This window comes from Crinia signifera, chromosome 5 (assembly GCF_055691185.1).
Source record: "Crinia signifera chromosome 5, ASM5569118v1, whole genome shotgun sequence".
In the NCBI taxonomy this organism is placed as follows: Eukaryota; Metazoa; Chordata; class Amphibia; order Anura; family Myobatrachidae; genus Crinia; species Crinia signifera.
Window position 1 is genome coordinate 55,665,153 of NC_139221.1, and position 23,290 is coordinate 55,688,442.

General features: G+C 44.2%; 1 protein-coding gene across 2 annotated transcripts in view; it reads left to right on the forward strand.

The window, feature by feature from the left end:
• Positions 1-3,600: 3,600 nt before the first annotated feature.
• TERF1 (telomeric repeat binding factor 1) overlaps positions 3,601-23,290 on the forward strand; it is a 43,294-nt gene continuing 23,604 nt past the window's right edge. Inside the window, exons 1-6 of one of the 2 annotated variants that reach the window (XM_083187252.1) lie at positions 3,601-3,914; positions 4,685-4,780; positions 7,441-7,571; positions 8,693-8,779; positions 20,287-20,436; positions 22,203-22,288. In XM_083187252.1, coding sequence (XP_083043378.1) covers positions 3,758-3,914; positions 4,685-4,780; positions 7,441-7,571; positions 8,693-8,779; positions 20,287-20,436; positions 22,203-22,288 — 707 coding nt within the window. In that variant the 5' untranslated portion in view covers positions 3,601-3,757. The remainder of the gene's footprint in view (positions 3,915-4,684; positions 4,781-7,440; positions 7,572-8,692; positions 8,780-20,286; positions 20,437-22,202; positions 22,289-23,290) is intronic. The other variant, XM_083187251.1, reaches the window with a different exon arrangement.

The window sequence follows — 23,290 nt, forward strand, 5'->3', positions numbered from 1 at the left end:
CCCCCGGACAGGACACCCCCCGGACTGCAGATTTTGATGTCCTGTCCGGTGGTCCTGAGACTAGTCCGGGTCCGGTTTTTACATAGTCCCCCTTTAGGCCGGTTTCACACACTCCGGCTCCTGCCGGACGGTGAAATCCCGCACGGCCAGGGAGCCGTGCCGCACACATTAGTTGTGAATGGACACTATTGTGTCCATTCACACGGGACGGCTGTGGCCATCCCCTCCATGATAATCTACTGTGTGCGGCACGGCTCCCTGGCCGTGCGGGTTTTCGCCGTCCGGCAGGAGCCGGAGTGTGTGAAACCAGCCTTACACAACTTTGGGTTTGATGGTGAAGCCAAAGGTATGGAGGCTCTAGACAGACATGGCATGAGGGGCACTAGGCAGACCTAAGGAAAAAAGGGGCTCTGGGCAAACATATTAGATAAAGAGGGGGCTCTGGAAAGTCATGTAGTAGCGTGAGATGAATATATGTAGCTGACATACTGGGGAATGAGGGTGCTCTGCACAGACATACAGTATAAGAGCATGAAGGTGATCCTGGCAGATGTATAACGGCATGAGGGGGCTCTGATACATCATGTATAAAGGAGACATGAGGAGAACCTGGCTGGCATATATGGGGGCATGAGGGGAACCTGGCTGGCATATATGGAGGCATGCGGAGAATCGGAGCTGCACACATAGGAGGTCATTCTGACTGACCTGCAAAGGTACAAAAGTCGCACATCCTTTTCTTGCACACTGTATTAACCCCTTGAGTGGTGGGTTTTTCTGGAGTAGGACAAACCTACCAGGTCAGATTTGGCCTGCCCCAGAAATACTCACCACAGAAGGGGCAGCCGCTGGCTTCTGCAGAAGCCCCTGCTCACCTGGGGCTGCTACAGAAGCCTCTGGCTGTTTGCAGCTGCTCTGTGAAGTTGGGGCCACTCGGGGCAGCTCTGGAGAGCACAGGTGTTCATGTGCTCTGGCATTCAAGTATTCGGGCACCTAAACACCCAAGCACTCCTAAGTGGCCCCAAACTTCCCCAGCGGTGACGGGGAGGATCGGCAGCGGTGAGAGGCGGCAGGAACCAGTGGCGCAGGGGAGGTGAGGATCTGAGCACTGGGTGGGGGTAGGAGCGTATAGGAGTGGTAGGGGGGGGGGGGGGGGCAACCAAAGAAAATGGATGACCTTCAATAGGTAAAAACATCCATTGCATAGTATGCCACTTTCTATGGCCAGTTGCACTATTGGCATGACCGTCCCTAATTTTTATACCAGTTCTGCTGAGATACCATTCCTTTTTCATGACCTTTTGCATCTGTATCGGTTGCTATGTTGTCATGCTGCCTTTGAAAAGTCCTGCCGAGTTTGGCCGATGGTCTATGGCAGGGGTGGGGAACCTCCGGCCCGCGGGCCGGATACGGCCCCCGCACCCAGTTTGTCCGGCCCGCCCGCCTGCCTATATTACAGCCGCCCGCCCGCCAATACTACAGAAGTATCATCCGCCCGCCGGCTGCCTACATTTCATACCAGCCGCCGGGGATGGCTGCTGCTGCTGCCGCCGAGGAGATGTGCAGAAGACGCGCCCGCCAATCACTGCCGGCGCATCCCCTCCACAGCCACTGTGATTGGAGGGCGCGTCTTCTACACATCTCCCCGGCGGCAGCAGCAGCAGCAGCCATCCCCGGCGCCTGGTATGTAATATAGGAGGGCGGGCGGCTGTTAATATAGGAGGGCGGGCGGCTGTTAATATAGGCGGGCGGGCGGCTGATACAGCGGGCGGGCGGCTGATATGAAATGTAGGCAGCCGGCGGGCGGATGATACTTCTGTAGTATTGGCGGGCGGGCGGCTGTAATATAGGGCGATAATCACCCTCCCTTCCCAGGCAGTGACTGACACATCCAGGGGTTGTCATTTACCCCTGGATTCACCCCCAAACAGGTTAATGTGATTATGTCTGATTCTCATAATCAGACATAATCACATTAACCTGTTTGGGAGTGACAGCCCCCCTTCCTCCACACTGTCACTTTTTATGTCGCTGCCCGTGTGTATAATGCCCACAAGTATATGCCGCTGCCCGTGTGTATAATGCCCACATGTATATGCCGCTGCCCTTGTGTATTATGCCCACATGTATATGCCGGTGCCCTGTGTATAATGCCCACATGTATATGCCGCTGCCAGTGTGTATAATGCCCACATGTATATGCCGGTGCCCTGTGTATAATGCCCACATGTATATGCCGCTGCCCTTGTGTATTATGCCCACATGTATATGCCGGTGCCCTGTGTATAATGCCCACATGTATATGCCGCTGCCAGTGTGTATAATGCCCACATGTATATGCCGGTGCCCTGTGTATAATGCCCACATGTATATTCCGCTGCCAGTGTGTATAATGCCCACATGTATATGCCGCTGCCCTTGTGTATTATGCCCACATGTATATGCCGGTGCCCTGTGTATAATGCCCACATGTATATGCCGCTGCCCTTGTGTATTATGCCCACATGTATATGCCGGTGCCCTGTGTATAATGCCCACATGTATATGCCGCTGCCAGTGTGTATAATGCCCACATGTATATGCCGCTGTCAGTGTGTATAATGCCCACATGTATATGCCTGTGCCCTGTGTATAATGCCCACATGTATATTCCGCTGCCAGTGTGTATAATGCCCTCATGTATATGCCGCTGCCAGTGTGTATTATGCCCACATGTATATGCCGCTGCCCTTGTGTATTATGCACACATGTATATGCCGGTGCCCTGTGTATAATGCCCACATGTATATGCCTGTGCCCTGTGTATAATGCCCACATGTATATGCCGCTGCCCTTGTGTATAATGCCCACATGTATATGCCGCTGCCCTTGTGTATTATGCACACATGTATATGCCGGTGCCCTGTGTATAATGCCCACATGTAAATGCCGCTGCCAGTGTGTATAATGCCCACATGTATATGCCGCTGCCAGTGTGTATAATGCCCACATGTACTGTATATGCCGCTGCCAGTGTTTATAATGCCCACATGTATATGCCGCTGCCCTGTGTATAATGCCCACATGTATATGCCGCTGCCCTGTGTATAATGCCCACATGTATATGCCGCTGCCCTGTGTATAATGCCCACGCTTATATGCCGATAATTGATAATTTTTATATGGCCCCCGAAGGGTTTTAAAATTTTCCAAATGGCCCTCGGTAGAAAAAAGGTTCCCCACCCCTGGTCTATGGAATTGTACATGTCTGTTCAACCGTGTTTTCATTCGTGTTTGATCATACCTCCCAACATCTGGGACCCTGGTGGCGGGACAGGGTGCGCACCGAAGGCGTGAGCCAAATTTTTGGGGGGGGGGGGGGGGGGGGGCCTGTCTGAAAGGGGGTTCTTTCAAAGCGAACAGATGTCCCACGCAAAAGATCCGGATCTTTTCGCTTAATGGTCTGCTGGATCCCACCTCTCGTTAGTGACCCGTTTTGCCCATCTATTCTATTCTCTACGGCTTCTGCTGCTCTAAATCTGCTGCCAACGCGCAGCGTCCTGTACATACATACGTACGTACGTACGTACGTACGTACGTACGTGCGTGCGTGCGTGCGCGCGCGCGCCCTCATGCTGGCTCGGTTTTTGAACTGTAGCGGCGCGAATCCCGGCACAGACTGCGCATGCGTACTGTATCAGGCTATCAGTTGTGTACGGTCGTTCGTATCCGTAAGCCAGTGTCTGACCCCAAGAACAGCTGGTTTTGAAGTGGCTACATGGCGGACCGCGCGGATGGAGAAGCGCCTCCATTCGACCAGGTGGCTGGTGTTGCCACAGCCTGGGTGGTAGACTACTTGTTTGCCAGCTTGTGTCATTACTTTACTGAGGATGACCGGGCGGAGGATTTCCATCGGACGTGTAAGGCAATGGAAGGTAAAGTAGTCCTCAGGCCGGAACTATATCTTAACTCCTCAGCACTGCAGTCAGCGGTAATGTTGTTTTAGGATGGTGAAAGGTTAATGAGTGGTTACTGTTAGCTGCGGAGTATGCCATGGTAACTGGGGCACCCACCCCCTGGTGACGTCATTGCACCCCTGCTTATATTAATTTGAACAATGCAACGTTTATGCAATGGACTTAAAGGATACATCATATTTATTATTATTATTCTAATAATATATGGCATGCTGCAAAAGTAGTACTACAGTTTATTTTTCTTGCCCTCAAGATCCGTTCATTCAACTGCTTCTAGTGTTCTAGAGGAAATAATAAGTCTAGGTAACAGAAGGTGGTGACTAGTCCCCTCAGATGCATGTCATTACATGAGCTGAACAGGGCCGTCTGATCGTTATTAATAGGATTTACATGTCATTGTCCTCACTTTAATAACTTCACATATGGTCCCAGTTCCTGTGTCACCCCATGCAGTGTCTGTGAACCTTAAAAGCACTGTAAACCTGTCTCATTCATATTTGTGGAGAATCTCCAATTGCTGACAGCAGACATTCTAGAGCAGAGATGTGATCTTATGGATAACATTAGGGATGGACATCACATCGCGATGGTTCTTAACCATTAATGTTCTGATGGTAGTGTGTTTACCATTCCATGGCAGCTTTCCAGTGTTTGCTGCCATCGAACAGTAAACATTCGATGGTGTTGCATTGGCCCCATTCAATTAATGTATTTTTTTTTTTTTACAGTACTTCTTGATGTGATGCCTACACTGAGCTCAGAGAACATGAAAGCTGTATTAATCGCACAGTTCCTTACACGTGTTGCAGAAGGAAAACATCTAGGTAACAGTTACAAAATAATAAATCAAATGATATGTTTTTAAGAAGTTTATTGCATGTATGTGGTTACTTTGAACAAGTATGTATATGTTTTCACATGCCAACAGCTATGTCCGTTCTCACTAATGCTGTGCACTGTCTTTTTAGAACTGTAAACTAATGGACTCATTTATTCTTACACACACGACACTGGGTTATCAGTATGGAATGACTTCACCTCTCACTGCTGCTGGTTGCTTAAGGGGCAATTCATTTCTTTTTTTGAGATTTAGCTGCAGGGCTAAGTGCCCAAGAACTTTTTAAGGTATACTGTCACTAGGTCTACATGCAGGAAGGTCAACAGGGTCATTAGGTCAACATGGGGAAGGTGGGAAATCAAAAGGTTGACATCATGGGGTTTTCACTTTTTTTTTTTGTGACGACAGGCGGTATTTCATGCCCTACCATTTACTAGGGCGTGGTGGAAGAATAAAATAGTGTGCCTGAAGCATGCGCAGCGTGCCTTTCGAGGGGACGCGGTGCTAAGTTTCAGCGTCCATGTCGACTATGTTGACATTTGGGTCAAAAAAAGAGAAAAACCCCATGTCGACCTAGTGGTGTCAACCTAATGCTTGTCTACCTAGTTGCTGTATACCCAATGATCCATACCCCTTTTTTAATTCATTCCAATGACAGCTATTCTATTGTTCCCGCTACCTGCTGCCTGTACCTGCCGGAAGCACAGGGAAGCCCAGCACCGCCGTAGATGCCTGGCGCTTCCCCGGCAGTGACTTTGGTGGGGCCCCCTTTATGCTGCTTTTTCAGCACCACCCTACCCAGTTCCTAGAAGGAACACTGTATTCTGTGCCCTAATGCATTCAACTGGACCGCATTCAATGTGTATGAGGTCCTTTTTACATATGATGTATCGAATGCGATCCCATTCATGGCTTCGGGATATGATAAATATTCATGGCAGCTGCGACGGGAATGTGCCTCGGATCAGAGTCAGAGGAAAATGACGTGCGGTTTGGCCACTTTTCATCCGATCCCTTGTTCCGGAAGCTCAATACCTGATGAAAAGTGGCCTTTTCGCACTAGTAGATGGGGGCCTTTAGATTGCACAAAACTGAGAACACCCTTGGCTGTAATTTTGTGTTTCCAAATTCTTCTGTAATTTTGGCCTAATGAAGCCAGACATAGAAACAAATACTGGTAATTGGTGAAACACTCTTGGTTTAAACAAAGTACTGAACGAATATTTCCTAACTTTACATACTATATTGTTACATATAGCGTTCAAAATTATTATAAGTCATTGTCCAAATTCTGCTTGTATCTTTATCACACCCCTCACCAAAGGTAAAATGTGATTGTCACATTAATGAGACTTCAACCTTTCCCAGGATGTCCCTTCCAAACACTGAGTTCTCCTATCTAATATTGGGATTTGTGGAATGAAGGTGGATGGCATCACCTGTAGCAGTGAGGAGAATTCAATACAGGTATTGGGGCTGTCCAGTAATTTGGCAGCATGTCTAATTTTGTAATTTACAATTTTTTTAAATTCTCATTTCAACATGGTAAAGGCCCAGTGCAAAAGCAGTTTTGGGTTGCCAGACCTTTTTTCCTAAATGGCAGTGTTTGATGTGGAAGCAGATATGTTTGCTGGAATAAGTATGGATCAGCAGGACTATTCCAACTTGGTTGCTGTGGGCACTTAGGTGGTGCAGACTCTGCCGCTAACACTAATACACAGGTGAATGAGTTGGTGACGCTGAGTGTCAGACTCCGTATCAATAGGCAGGAGTCAGCAAAATGTATCTTCCCATTTTTTCATTTGGTTTTCAGAGGGATAATGGCAAGTGGAAACGCTGCTTCTGAGTTCTAAATGAAGCTTAAACAAGCAGAATTTGAGGTAAAAGATATAAAGGCTTATTTAGTTGAAAAATATAAATGTACAAGGCAATAAACCAGTGGTTACCAAGCACTGTGCTCAATAACCTCTAACAGATTGCATTTTCCCTGTCTCATCAAAAAAATCACAAGTTCTTTAATTCACTTCTACCTGTGGATCATTTAAAATCTCTCAGGGGTCTTTGATAAAATAGTTTGGGAACCACTGCCATAAACAGAACTGCAACATACAGGAATGGTTCAAGGTAACAACCTCTCACGTGTGAAATGGGCCCCACACACTGGATGATATTAAGCTATTTTCTGAGCGATTTTACGTATTTTCAATGAAGGGGACTGTCTGAAAATTCGGCACATATTGAATACACGCTTTGCCTCTCTGCTAATAGCAAGTCTTGTTTTTTTAATTTTATTTGTAAAGTGAACAGGAATATGTTAGCATTATACAAGTGAATGTTGATAATATTATGTGGTAATAAACGGTTAGACTTTGAATTGATGTTTACATCTTTGCACAGTACAATTATAGAGCAATGTTTAAGGTGCAGTTATACTTTGTAAAGATGGTTCCAGGTAGACCATTAATCAAGATGCTTTGTAGTGCACATTAGATATTCCTGGTAAGAAACCTCAACAGAGTGTAAAATAAATTGTAGTTATTATTCTTTTTCCATCAAGTTATCAAAGCAGCTCTACATGTCAATATGTTCCTCTATACATTCTATGAATATTATATTCCTCTGTTTTTCTTTTCTTTTTTCCCCCAGATGTCCAGTTTGAAACTGATGAGAAGCTTACACCTCTAGAAACTGCTGTAATAGTATTACATGAATTTGAGGAAGAGGAAGACAATCTAAGAAGTCTTCAGGAAGAAATAGAAACATTGGTGAAAATTCAGGTGAGTGCCCACCTGAAATAAAATTAAAGGACATATAATGCAGCCCACCACTCCAGTTGTCCAGGTCGTGTCAGGAAACGCTGCCGCTGGTCCGTTAGGAGGAGGAGATGGGGGGATAAGCACCACTTCCCGCGTTGCTGCTGACCTGCCCACGACCAGATTCAGCTTACTGCATAAAAACCTGGTCGCCATTGCAAGCTGGCTCCTGGTATTTGTCGAGCCCTGCTGTAAGCTGTCTCTGTGCACACAATGAAGTTTGTATTCTAGGGCAGGGCAGTGTTTCCCGTCTCCAGTCCTCAGGGGTTCTGAACAGTGGGGGTTATTCAGTAAAGATTTCAGAATCTTTCTCTGATGGGCAAAACCATGCTACTAAAGTATCAGAATTCTTTCAAGGCACCCCAGGCCCAAAAAAAAAAAAAAAAAGCTGAATAAATATAACATTAAGGCGATTGGGTTTTGTACACATTTTATGAATGGCAGCCATCAGCACTGGTTTTGCCCCTAAATAATTAACCCTAAATTTGATTTGGTCCTAAATCGCCGACCAAGGGCACCCCTGGGAGCCACGGCACACAATTTGGGAACCACTGGCTTAAGCTGATATGGAATTTCTCTTGCTATAAATGTGGTCTGGAACTAGTAAAGAGGTGGTTTGAGATTCCTGTAGTAGACAAGCAAATATAGTTATGGTTTATTTTCATAGGTGCTGCATTTTATTGTTAAAACAAGAACATTTCCATAATTTTTATAGCCCTTGAATCAGGGATGCAGAATGCAGCGTGGCCGCAAACTGCAAGTGTGTATGCACTTGCTACATGTAGAGACCCATATAGGGATCAGCGGGATCTTGAAATTTGGCCCTAAAAACGCCAGGATTTGAGTTCTGTGATTGGCATGCGCAAATCTAATACTGGGCAGTGCTGAGAGACCAGTGCAGACGCTGCTCCTGACCCTTGTGCGGCTATGCGCAGTGTGATCTGATGTCAGAGGTCACACTGCGCAGCCCCAGGATTGGCATCCCTAGTCCCATCAGCAGCTATGTACCCAGCCTAAGTAATGTCTGTGCTTGTGTGAATGAACCGCTGGGTATTTTTGTCACTCTCTCACTTTTCTTTGTGTAGGCTGTAGCTGTTTGCATGGAAAAGGGAAGATTTAAGTTGTCATCCGAAGTTCTTGAGCGACAGTTTGATGATTCTGAGACAAATAAGGTGAATTAAAATACAAGTTGCTTCATGTAAAAAAAGTTACAATCCAAATAATATAATACAGAAGTGTTCCCATACAGACCCAGAATCATCTGACTCGCATGCTGTAGGTGTGGGCAGCAGCCTGATTTTCTACCTTCTGTGATTATACATTTAGCCAATGTGGGGTTTTGTGCATGTCCAAGCGAAACCTCTGCTGTTCATTGATTCTTTGCTTACCGCTACAGCCATATGCATTTAGTATTTGCACTGGTGTAAGGGATACATCAGAAAAGGGCTTCCCTACCTGGTATGCATACCACACACGGGCATCAATTCACCTCCTCTGCTGCTGTCTGCAGAGTGTGTGCCCCCCACCCAACCTGCGGACTCGGCGGTCGGCAGGTTAGACGTCCCCCATTCATACCCGTTTACACCGCCCTCTACCCAAGTCCTAGCCATTTACACTGCCTCTGACCCGCCGATGACCCAGGTTTTTGCGGTGGTGTAAAAGGGGTATAAGATTCTCCTCTAGCCTCCAAACTTTCAAGCGTTCCCTGAAAACTCACCTCTTCAGGCAAGCCGATCATACCCAGGACACCCACACAGCCTCCAGTAGCATGCAGATCTAATTGCATCCCATCAGGACTGTCTAGTAATCTGATGGGACGGCCATGCTATGGAATTCTATCCTTATGTATCCCTCCTATTATCCCTATAGAGTGTAAGCTTGCGAGCAGGGCCCTCCTACCTCTGTGTCGGTTTGTTACTACCCAGTTTGTTTAATCACTGTTTCCAATTGTAAAGCGCAACGGAATATGCTGCGCTATATAAGAAACTGTAAATAAATAATGTCCCAATATTTATGGACCTGACTGTATATTTTATATGTGAAGGGAATATAATATAATTTTTTTTGTCTTTTTTTTTAGATATTTGATTACAGGAGCTGTTATTTATTTTCTTTTATTTGAGTTGACCTTTTATTTATATTTAAAAAATCTCTTTGCTCCACCTGTCACCCATTTATTAAGTCAACTTTCTTAGCGTGTTCAATGTGAGAGAACCTTCCTTATAGGAAGACTACTTTGGAACCCTGACATTGCATGTGATATATATGTTGATTGTAGTATATAGATGTGATGCAGTTCTGTTCAATAGTACTAGTTAGTGGCCCATCAAAATAATGGAACCGCGTAACAGTAATGTCAGTGCCAGCGGCTGTGTGTGCTCGAATGGAGCAACATTGTAATTGCTCTGTCAGGCACAATCTAGTGGCACATCACTTGAGTTCCCTCCCATAGAGGTGAGGAGCAGTTTTATTATTTTATTTTATAGGATGGCAGCGAAGGCTCTAATGTGAAAAAAAAGGTGTTTGCTGTTTTTTGGGGGTTTTGAAATGAGAACATGGGAAGTTTTATTGTTTTCTGATTTGGATTCATTTATTATATACTTTCTGAATATTTATATACAAAGCATGCAATGGGGAAATTTATACTTTTTTCTCAAGGCTGTGATAATTAATGGGTCTTCGATGTTGTAATTCAGTTGTTTTGAGTGCTCTTTAATTATTGTGCACCAGGTAGTCAGGGTTTGGTCACCCAAAGCGGCAATCCCGATTTTAAATGGTAAAAGTGCTATTTGGGCACCAGTTTCAGTGGTTACGGTACATCTGTTAGACCACACTTAGGTCGACAGCCATTAGATTGACCACAGAAGGTCGACTTGGGCCAAGGTCGACGGGGTTAAAGGTCGACCTGGGTCAAGGTCGGCATGGCTTTAGGTCGACCACGGAAGGTCGACATGGGTCAAGGTCGACATGGGTCAAGGTCGACATGGGTCAAGGTCGACATGGGTCAAGGTCGACATGACTTTAGGTCGACCACGGAAGGTCGACAGGGTTAAAGGTCGACATGGGTCAAGGTCGACATGACTTTAGGTCGACATGAGTTTTTCACTTTTTCTTTTTTTTTACCCGAATGTCGTCACAGTCGGAGTTGAACCGCAGCCCCTCGCATCGTTCGTTTCGCTCGCAATGCTTGGGGCACGGTGCCTCGCTACGCTCGGCACACTTTTTTATTCTCCCACCACGCCCTAGTGGATGGTAGGGCATGAAATACCGCCTGTCAGCACGTCGGCTCAAAAAAACAGTAAAAAACTCATGTCGACCTAATGACTGTCGACCTAAACCCATGTCGACCTTTAACCCCTTCCCGACATTTGACGTACATTTACGTCATGGTCGGGAAGCACTTCCCGACACATGGCGTAAATGTACGTCATGGATTTAAACTGTCACCGCGTCTATAGACGCGGTGACAGTTTCAACATGTCTGCTGTCCCTGACAGCAGACATGTCCGTGCATGCCCAGGGGGGGCTGCGATGCCGCCCCCCCGTCGGCGATCGCTGTGATTGGCTGTTCAGTGTGAACAGCCATTCACAGCGTTTTCCTGTGTCACCGGCGAATAACGTTCGCCGGTGACACGGGATCAGAGGTGATTGGTGCTGTAAAGTACAGCACCAATCACCGCGGGGTGTAAGGGTGACACTGGTGTCACCCCACCTCACCCCGCCCGCCCCCAAAGGCCGTGATTGGTCCGTCGGACCGACGGACCAATCACAGCCAAGGAGGGGGATTTAAACTAACGGTGACTGCACTGCAGACGCCATTCCGGTCTGGAATAGCGTGCAGTGCGGTCACCGTACCCCCCTGCCGCCATACTGACCAGAACCTTGCTCCAAACTTGCTCCATACTTACCTGATCGCTGCTTCATCACTGCTTCCTGGATCCTGTTGCTACTTGTGCCTTCCTGTGAAATTGTGCTGCTGCAGTGTACTAGCTAGATAGAGAGATAGATAGAGAGAGAGATAGAGAGAGATAGAGAGAGATAGAGAGAGATAGAGAGAGATAGAGAGAGAGATAGTGTCAGAGAGTGCTATATTTTGTGCTGCTGCAGTGTGATATAGTTATAGATAGAGAGAGAGAGATAGAGAGAGAGAGATAGATAGAGAGGCCTAGTGACAGAGTGCTATATTTTGTGCTGCTGCAGTGTGATAGTTATAGAGAGATAGAGAGAGATAGAGAGAGAGAGATAGTGACAGATTGTGCTATATATTTTTTATATAACTGACTGCTGCCCCCTCCTTTTGTGCTGATCAGTATAAATTAACTGATCAGCAACTTTTTGGGGGCGCAGGTTTTTTTTTATATATAGATATACCTGTCAGTGCTGCTGCTGCAGTGTCATAGAGTGATAGATAGTGAGAGATAGAGAGATAGAGAGAGAGAGTGATAGAGAGTGCTAAATTTTGTGTCTGCTGCCCCCGCCTTTTGTGCTGATCACTATATCTGAGGTGATCAGCAACTTTTTTGGGGGTACAGAGGTTTTTTTTTTTTTATATATACCTGTCAGTTGCACCAAAGGTTGTGCACCTGCTGCACCTCACTGGTAATCAGTGTCGCATCACTGATCACCTTTTTTTTTGTGTGTGTGCTGTGGGGTCTTTTTTTAATTTTTTTTTTACACACACTGTGATTTTGTGGGTGTCCTGTGGCCGCTGTGCGCTGATCAGTGACGTACATCACTGATCATCTTTTTCGGCACAGGGTTGATCTATTTTTTTTTTTTTTTTTGATCAAATTCCTGTTGCCTTTGAGCGCTGTTCAGTGACAGACGTTACTGACCAACATCTGTGCTCAATTTTTGGCGCAGGACCTTTTTTTTTTTTTTTTAACCCCTTCAATTTTTTATTTTTAACCCCTTCATTTTTTTTTTTTTTATTGGTATAAAGTATTTTTTTTTTTCTGCACTACATACACACTACATACCCCCCGGATTGAAATAAAGTTTGTACCCCCCCCCTACACTATACACGTGTTGAAACATTTCACTACCAGTAACACAAAAATAAAAATGGCATCCCAAATGTCCTCCCAAATGTCCTCCCAAATGTCCTCCCAGTCATCCAGGAGAATGTATTCAGTGGAGGAGGCATATGCCATGCTTGCTTCTGACTCTGACACAGCCAGTGATGCAAGCGGGGAATTTGAAGGATTTGCCTTAAGCTCCTCTTCCTCCTCTGGTGATGAGGGACCCCCTCAAAGACGCCCCCGTAGAGCAGCTGAGACCCCCCCCCCCAATAATTGATCTCGTATGGACCCCACCACCAGACAATTTTGAGCCCCAGGTTCCTGAGTTTTTGGCCATGCCAGGAATCCAATTTGATTCCACAGGTCTCAGAGAAATTGACTTTTTCAAATTATTTTTCTCTGATGATTTTATAAATTTAATGGTGGACCAAACTAATTTATATGCCCAGCAGTTTATTGCTCAAAACCCCACGTCATCATTTGCTAGGTGGACCCCTGTAGATGCAGTAGAGATGATGACGTTTTGGGGTCTGGTGTTTCATATGGGCATAGTAAAAAAGCCAGAAATTAGGCAATATTGGAGTACAGATGTTCTGTACAGTACTCCATTTTACCGTATGGCCATGACCCGGACTCGATTTGAGACAATTCTTAAATTTATACATTACACCGATAATGCACAGTGCCCACCCAGAGATGATCCCACCTTTGACCGGCTATTCAAAGTCAGGCCGGTCATTGATCATTTCAGTGCCAAATTTGAAGAGGTGTACATCCCTGAAAAATTTATTTGTATCGACGAGTCCCTTATACATTTTAAAGGAAGGGTTAAATTCCGCCAGTACCTTCCCAGTAAGAGGGCAAGGTATGGCATAAAAATGTATAAACTGTGTGAAAGCACCTCAGGGTACACCCACAGGTTTAGGGTTTATGAAGGGAAGGATTCAAGAATTGAACCGCCAGAATGCCCCCCCTCCCTCGTAGGTGTTAGTAGGAAAATTGTCTGGGATTTAGTGCACCCCTTCCTGGATAAAGGTTATCACCTCTATGTGGATAACTTTTACACCAGCATCCCCCTGTTTAAGGCCCTTGGTTCAAGAGGTACAGCAGCTTGCGGTACTGTGCGCAAGAACCAAAGAGGCCTCCCAAAAACGCACATTGCCCAAGTAATGAGAAGGGGTGAAAGCAGGGGAATATGCACCGAAAATATGTTGTTGGTCAAATATAAGGACAAGAGGGATGTCCTTATACTGACAACAATTCACGGAGACAGTACCACCTCCATCCCTGTACGAGGTACCAGTACCCACACCTCCAAACCTAATTGTATCCTGGATTACAATAGGTACATGGGCGGAGTTGATCTTTCAGATCAGGTACTGAAGCCGTACAGTGCCCTGCGGAAAACAAAAATCTGGTACAAGAAGGTGGCCGTGTATATCATCCAGATGGCACTGTATAACGCTTACGTGCTATTCCGTTCTACCGGCCAGAGGGGGACATTTATGCACTTTCAAGAGGAAGTCATAAAGGGCCTAATATTTGGGAACCAGCAGGCAGAGGGCCCCAGTACTTCTAGTACTGGTCCCCGTATTGTACCAGGGCAGCATTTTCCTGATGAAATCCCCTCCACTGGAAAAAAGGGCAGGACACAAAAAAGGTGCAAAGTTTGCTATAAAAAGGGAATAAGAAAGCAAACTATTTTCCAGTGTGACACTTGCCCCGACAAACCCGGCCTATGTATAAAGGAGTGTTTTAAAATATACCACACATCTATGGAATATTAGGTTCATAATTTCACCGTGCTTCGGGGGTCTTGCTAATGCCACATAGCACCCACCATTCATTCCACCAGAATCTGAGCCGCAAAATCCAAAAATCACTCCTTCCCTTCTGAGTCCTGCCATGCACCCAACTGGTATTTTTTGGTCACATGTGAGGCATTGCCGTACTTGGGAGAAATTGGGGCACAGATTTTGGGGTGCTTTTTCTCCTTCATTCCTTGTGAAAATGAAAAATTTTGAGCCAGAACTGCATTTTTGTGTAAAAAAATGTAATTTTTCATGTTCACTGCCCACTTGTATCAAAATTGGTGAAACCCCTGGGGGTTTGAAATGTACACTATACCCCTAGATGAATTCCCTGAGGGGTGTAGTTTGCAAAATGGGGTGACTTGTGGGGGGGTTCCACTGTATTGGTGCAACATAGCACCCACCATTCATTCCACCAAAATCTGTGCTGCAAAATCCAAAAATCACTCCTTCCCTTCTGAGTCCTGCCATGCACCCAACTGGTACTTTTTGGTCACATGTGAGGCATTGCCGTACTTGGGAGAAATTGGGACACATATTTTGGGGTGCTTTGTCTCCTTCATACCTTGTGAAAATTAAAAATTTTGAGCCAGAACTGCATTTTTGTGTAAAAAAATGTAATTTTTCATGTTCACTGCCCACTTGTATCAAAATTGGTGAAACCCCTGGGGGTTTGAAATGTACACTATACCCCTAGATGAATTCCCTGAGGGGTGTAGTTTGCAAAATGGGGTCACTTGTGGGGGGGTTCCACTGTATTGGTGCTTTGGGGGTCTTGCTAATGCGACATAGCACCCACCATCATTCCACCAGAATTTGTGCTGCAAAATCCAAATATCACTCCTTCCCTTCTGAGTCCTGCCACTTTTTGGTCACACATGAGGCATTGCCGTACTCGGGAGAAATTGGGGCACAGATTTTGGGGTGCTTTGTCTCCTTCATACCTTCTGAAAATGAAAAATTTTGAGCCAGAACTGCATTTTTGTGTAAAAAAATTTAATTTTTCATTTTCACTGCCCACTTGTATCAAAATTGGTGAAACCCCTGGGGGTTTGAAATGTACACTATACCCCTAGATGAATTCCCTGAGGGGTGTAGTTTGCAAAATGGGGTGACTTGTGGGGGGGTTCCACTGTATTGGTGCAACATAGCACCCACCATTCATTCCACCAAAATCTGTGCTGCAAAATCCAAAAATCACTCCTTCCCTTCTGAGTCCTGCCATGCACCCAACTGGTACTTTTTGGTCACATGTGAGGCATTGCCGTACTTGGGAGAAATTGGGGCACATATTTTGGGGTGCTTTGTCTCCTTCATACCTTGTGAAAATTAAAAATTTTGAGCCAGAACTGCATTTTTGTGTAAAAAAATGTAATTTTTCATGTTCACTGCCCACTTGTATCAAAATTGGTGAAACCCCTGGGGGTTTGAAATGTACACTATACCCCTAGATGAATTCCCTGAGGGGTGTAGTTTGCAAAATGGGGTCACTTGTGGGGGGGTTCCACTGTCTTGGTGCTTGGGGGGTCTTGCTAATGCGACATAGCACCCACCAAAATTCCACCAGAATCTGAGCTGTAAAATCCAAAAATCACTCCTTCCCTTCTGAGTCCTGCCATGCACCCAACTGGTATTTTTTGGTCACATGTGAGGCATTGCCGTACTCGGGAGAAATTGGGGCACAGATTTTGGGGTGCTTTTTCTCCTTCATTCCTTGTGAAAATGAAAAATTTTGAGCCAGAACTGCATTTTTGTGTAAAAAAATGTAATTTTTCATGTTCACTGCCCACTTATATCAAAATTGGTGAAACCCCTGGGGGTTTGAAATGTACACTATACCCCTAGATGAATTCCCTGAGGGGTGTCGTTTGCAAAATGGGGTCACTTGTGGGGGGGTTCCACTGTATTGGTGCTTGGGGGGTCTTGCTAATGCGACATAGCACCCACCAAAATACCACCAGAATCTGAGCTGCAAAATCCAAAAATCACTCCTTCCCTTCTGAGTCCTGCCATGCACCCAACTGGTATTTTTTGGTCACATGTGAGGCATTGCCGTACTCGGGAGAAATTGGGGCACAGATTTTGGGGTGCTTTTTCTCCTTCATTCCTTGTGAAAATGAAAAATATTGAGCCAGAACTGCATTTTTGTGTAAAAAAATGTAATTTTTTCATGTTCACTGCCCACTTGTATCAAAATTGGTGAAACCCCTGGGGGTTTGAAATGTACACTATACCCCTAGATGAATTCCCTGAGGGGTGTAGTTTGCAAAATGGGGTCACTTGTGGGGGGGTTCCACTGTATTGGTGCAACATAGCACCCACCATTCATTCCACCAAAATCTGTGCTGCAAAATCCAAAAATCACTCCTTCCCTTCTGAGTCCTGCCATGCACCCAACTGGTACTTTTTGGTCACATGTGAGGCATTGCCGTACTCGGGAGAAATTGGGGCACAGATTTTGGGGTGCTTTTTCTCCTTCATACCTTCTGAAAATGAAAAATTTTGAGCCAGAACTGCATTTTTGTGTAAAAAAATGTAATTTTTCATGTTCACTGCCCACTTGTATCAAAATTGGTGAAACCCCTGGGGGTTTGAAATGTACACTATACCCCTAGATGAATTCCCTGAGGGGTGTAGTTTGCAAAATGGGGTCACTTGTGGGGGGGTTCCACTGTATTGGTGCTTGGGGGGTCTTGCTAATGCGACATAGCACCCACCAAAATTCCACCAGAATCTGAGCTGCAAAATCCAAAAATCACTCCTTCCCTTCTGAGTCCTGCCATGCACCCAACTGGTATTTTTTGGTCACATGTGAGGCATTGCCGTACTCGGGAGAAATTGGGGCACAGATTTTGGGGTGCTTTTTCTCCTTCATTCCTTGTGAAAATGAAAAATTTTGAGCCAGAACTGCATTTTTGTGTAAAAAAATGTAATTTTTCATGTTCACTGCCCACTTGTATCAAAATTGGTGAAACCCCTGGGGGTTTGAAATGTACACTATACCCCTAGATGAATTCCCTGAGGGGTGTAGTTTGCAAAATGGGGTCACTTGTGGGGGGGTTCCACTGTATTGGTGCTTGGGGGGTCTTGCTAATGCGACATAGCACCCACCAAAATTCCACCAGAATCTGAGCTGCAAAATCCAAAAATCACTCCTTCCCTTCTGAGTCCTGCCATGCACCCAACTGGTATTTTTTGGTCACATGTGAGGCATTGCCGTACTCGGGAGAAATTGGGGCACAGATTTTGGGGTGCTTTTTCTCCTTCATTCCTTGTGAAAATGAAAAATATTGAGCCAGAACAGCATTTTTGTGTAAAAAAATGTAATTTTTCATGTTCACTGCCCACTTGTATCAAAATTGGTGAAACCCCTGGGGGTTTGAAATGTACACTATACCCCTAGATGAATTCCCTGAGGGGTGTAGTTTGCAAAATGGGGTGACTTGTGGGGGGGTTCCACTGTATTGGTGCAACATAGCACCCACCATTCATTCCACCAAAATCTGTGCTGCAAAATCCAAAAATCACTCCTTCCCTTCTGAGTCCTGCCATGCACCCAACTGGTACTTTTTGGTCACATGTGAGGCATTGCCGTACTCGGGAGAAATTGGGGCACAGATTTTGGGGTGCTTTTTCTCCTTCATACCTTCTGAAAATGAAAAATTTTGAGCCAGAACTGCATTTTTGTGTAAAAAAATGTAATTTTTCATGTTCACTGCCCACTTGTATCAAAATTGGTGAAACCCCTGGGGGTTTGAAATGTACACTATACCCCTAGATGAATTCCCTGAGGGGTGTAGTTTGCAAAATGGGGTCACTTGTGGGGGGGTTCCACTGTATTGGTGCTTGGGGGGTCTTGCTAATGCGACATAGCACCCACCAAAATTCCACCAGAATCTGAGCTGCAAAATCCAAAAATCACTCCTTCCCTTCTGAGTCCTGCCATGCACCCAACTGGTATTTTTTGGTCACATGTGAGGCATTGCCGTACTCGGTAGAAATTGGGGCACAGATTTTGGGGGGCTTTGTCTCCTTCATTCCTTGTGAAAATGAAAAATTTTGAGCCAGAACTGCATTTTTGTGTAAAAAATTTAATTTTTCATTTTCACTGCCCAGTTGGACCACAATTGGTGAAACCCCTGGGGGTTTGAAATGTACACTATACCCCTAGATGAATTCCCTGAGGGGTGTAGTTTGCAAAATGGGGTCACTTGTGGGGGGGTTCCTAAATTTTAGCATCTTATGGTGCCTAGAAACCTACATGGTGCCTAAAAAATAATCTCATAAAAAGGAGGCTCCAAAATCAAGTAGGTGCTCCTTCTATTATGAAGCCTGTGGTTTGGTCAACGTGCACACTAGGGCCACATATAGGATATTTATGAAAACAAAAGATTTGGGGGAATCAATTTTTAGTCACATTTCTCTAGTAAAATGTACTGTGTTCCTTAGAAAAATGTATTAAAATTGCAAATCTGCAAAAAAAATGAAATTTTGAAATTTCACCTACACTTTGTTTTAATTCCTGTGAAACACCTAAAGGGTTAACAAACTTCCAAAATGCTGTTTTGAATACTGTGAGGGGTGCAGTTTTTGAAATGGCATCATTTATGGGGGTGTCTCACATACAAGTCCCTCAAAGTCACATCAGAACTGAACTGGTCCCTAAAAAAATCAGTGTTTGAAATTTTCTTGAAAATTTGAGAATTTGCTATTCATATTGTAAGCCTCCTAGTGTCCAAAAAAATTAAAAGGAAGTTGAAATAATGATGGAAACATAAAGTAGACATATGGTCTATGTTAGTTATTAACTATTTTGAGTGGTAAGATTATTTGTCTCACAAGCAGAAAATTTAACATTTTGCAAATCGCTAAATTTTCCATTTTTTCACGACATTTTGGTATTTTTCACAAAAAAACACAGACTGTATCGACCCAAATTTACCACTAATTTGAAGTACAATGTGTCACGAAAAAACAATCTCAAAATCACTGGGATAAGTAAAAGCAAAAAAAAGTTATCCCCACTTAAGTGAGACATGTCAGATTTGAAAAAAATGGCTCTGTCAGGAACGCAAAAACTAGCTCTGTCAGGAAGGGGTTAACCCTGTCGACCTTGGCCCATGTCGACCTTCCGTGGTCGACCTAATGACTGTCGACCTAGGTGTGGTCTAATAGATGACTGTTTCCCGTTTCAGCCTGTCACCTCTGGGCACTTAGCTGAGATGTGTGCAGCCTTGGCTATTCACACCCTACAGGGAGCAGCAATTGAATTGCTCTGTCAGGTGCTGAAAACTAATAGTGATGATGAAAACAATTCAATCATCCCTAATAATTGAAATATATAGTTAAATATTATGTATTTCTAAATTCGAAATCTTATTTTGGTTGATGTGCATCTGTCATTCTTCCCATTAATGTAAGTAGGCCATCTAGTGGACATTCAGCTAACTGCAGCACCTATAGGATGCTGTAAGAAATGCTATTTAACCCAATTGTCATTTTTCTTATATGGTTTTTAACATGGCAAATATTATATTATTTTCCATGAGTTACAGATCCTCTTTTGCAGCAGTACTTTATGAAAGTTTCTATACATATTTGACATTGGCATTTTAGAATAATACTCTTATTAATGTTTTGTATATGGTAAAAGGGTACTTGAGATGGAGTCATTTTCAGTGTAGTAGCATGTTCATGTTAGTTGGCAGATGAATGTCTCAGATTCAGTATGAGCTATAAGGAATAGATTGAACCTAACCAGATACAGTAATGTAATTCAATTACAATACATTACTCATTGAAATGTTTAATGCATGTGAATAATAGATTTTCTTTCCTGTGCACCAGTATCTAAGAATGAAGCTGTCTATGGTTATTGGTAAAAAGGACCCATACCATGAATTTCTTGAGAATTTCTCTTATACAAAAATGATGAAAAAGATCAGATACTACATCAGTCTGAAGTTGGCTAGCCGACCCCCTGTTTTTCTGCTGCAGGTGAGTCTGAAAGTTAATAAACAATCTCATTACATAGCTCACCACAATGCGAAATAACAAAATCCAGCCAAAATAGGCTACGTTACTGTAGTGACATGGGGGGGGGGGGGGGGCTCAGCATGTTCTCAGTAATATCAGCAAAATGCAAGTGATCTTATTTACAAACCTATTAAGTGCCTATCTAAGTATACATTTGCATTTAAAATGTAGCGCTTTTCTGAATATGAAAGTAATCCATGGAACAATCTAACAGGAGGGACATCTCAATGTGTTTCGTCCATCAAAGTTACCAGGACTTCATCAGGAAGATCTCTGATCTTGGAGGTGCTCGAGCAGCACCTCCTGACTGTATCGGTTTATCTTTGTAACCTTCATAAATCCATTAGATGTACTTGTATAAAACAGCAATATCATGTGATGTGTGGGCAAGTGGAGTTTCAAACTTTTGGATTTAGAGCAGTTTAGTAAATGCATTTGATAACCATGGAATATATGTGGCACTGAGAAATGGCGGCCAAGCAGTATAGGACTTTTACAGGTAGTGGAGGTCATTCTGATCCTCTCGCTCCCCCACGATGTTCTGCTACTGCACTTTTGCATAAGCATTTATGCGCACGTGCAGGCTCCGTTTGTTAATGGACACGGCGACATGTATAGTCACCGGCCCGTTCGCATGGAGCAGTGCAGGCATGGGTCGGTGGGCACTACCCATGCCCGCCGCCCCATGCCTGCACTGCTCCATGGGAGAACCCAGTGACTCTTGGGCGTTCCCGTGGTAATTCGGCTGTGACGCAGGGGCGGTTAGCTGCACATCCTGTTTCCATACCAGGGCACCGCAAATCTGAGTCAGCGATTTTGGCCTTGCACGCAAGACTGCAAATGGATTTTTATGCAAAATATCCATACTTGGGATACCCCCAAATATGGAATTTGGGCTGCAACTGGCAAATAAGGGATGACCAAACAAAAATTAGTAATCTGTAATCAAATGGTTTCAGTAAATTGATATGAATGGCATCTTAACAGAAAGTACAATAAATGAAATTTAAAAATGGCAAAATTGTATTCACTATTTTAGGTAGAATAATAGAAGTTAACACTGCATCACTTGTTAAAATCCAGGCATAAGAATAAGACCAGAAAATTTTCATTTTCACTGGAGACAACTACATATTTCTCAGCATTGAGTTGCTTCACCAATCAGTGGTGAATGAATCTTTCCGTTTTTTTTTTTACTTATTTACTTATACCCCTTTTAGACCTACTACCTGGGATTTTGGCCAGGTTTACCCAGGATTTTCAACCCAGGTCACTCCCTGGATTTTAGTAACAGACCCCCTTTCACACTACACCTCAAATCCGGGAAAAACCCGGGTATACCCCTTCACACATAAGCCAGGCTTTTCAAGCATTTCAGTGTTTCATCATTAAAATGGGACACGCCCGGCAGCTAAAAAAAGCAACATCACATGTTTAAAACTGAAAAACCCGGGTAAACCCATTCAGACATAAGCCGGGTACTATACCCGGGAGTTATATACCGGGAAAAACCCTGGTCAATTGCAGGTGCTCAGTCCCGGGTTTGGGCGCGTTCATGTGAAAAAACCCGGGATTTTCACGTATGCCTGAAAGGGGTATTACACAAAATTGTCATCAGCACAGGTGTAGCCTGTGCGAAATGGTTACATTAGTTTATCCCTTTTCTTATATGGTTTGCATATGAAAGCATATTCCAGTTCGTCATTTTCTTTCCTCGTGTTTTTAAGGCAGCCACAAAAGTGGTAGAAGCCAAAACAGAAAGCAAGCGGGATAACAGGACAGAAGAACCTCTGAATGTGCAGACTAGTGACAGGTAGTCTTTGTCCTCATGTATAGTGTGAAAATCTTCCCATTTCTAGGTTCAGTGATGTACTCAATGCAAGAAGTTATCTAGACTCCAATTCTTAAAATCATTATTATTTAATAATTTATACATTACCATATCATTGAATGAGACCACACCCTCACAGTGCAATCGTCGGTTCCTTAAGCCCTGGGTGTGGCAATTATCATCAGTTATGTTATATATTTCAATAGACACTCCCACTACTGCTCTATTACCACCTCCCTGATATGTCACATTGTATGTACCTTTTTATCTGTGTGGCCTTGCTGGAAATGAAAAACGAAAGTATTTCCAAGTGCATTTTACGTCTGGCAAACATGAACCGATCTTGTAATCTAGTTTGGGTCATGTGCATATATTCTGGAAACGGAATTGAAATGAAGCAACACATCATATTGTTTCACAACTTCAGAACATCTGTGCTTTTATTATAGTTGGCTAGAGAAAGCTAATTCCCATACATGACATGCTGTTGTGTGAACATACATTGACTAGAATTATATATATTTGAAAATAGTTATATATTTATGCCACAGAAGCGGTTTGGAGTGGCACAGTGGGAGTGTTTTGTGTGAAGCCACGGAATACTTTTTTACTACCTTAGATTCCATAGGGCTAATACGATCCACAAACTGTTTTTCTGTCAGATGCACTTGTCCTTATTAAGGTGCCCATACATGGTGCAAGGTTACTGTGCGATGTCCCGCAGGCATCCCATCGCACAGCACATAAAGTCTCTGCAGTCGGTGCTTTTTGAACTAGATCGCATTGCACGCAAATCGCATGCGATGGCATCTAGTTCAAAACGCACAGGAATATTGTACCGTGTATGGGCACCTTTAGTACTAGCATGTGCCCCCTACAAGGTGATGACCTTTTGATGCTCCTACAAGACATGGTGATCCATGTACTTGCATTGTTGCCAGTCTAATGGACCCATTTTTCTGGAAAAATAGATGCGTCCAAGTT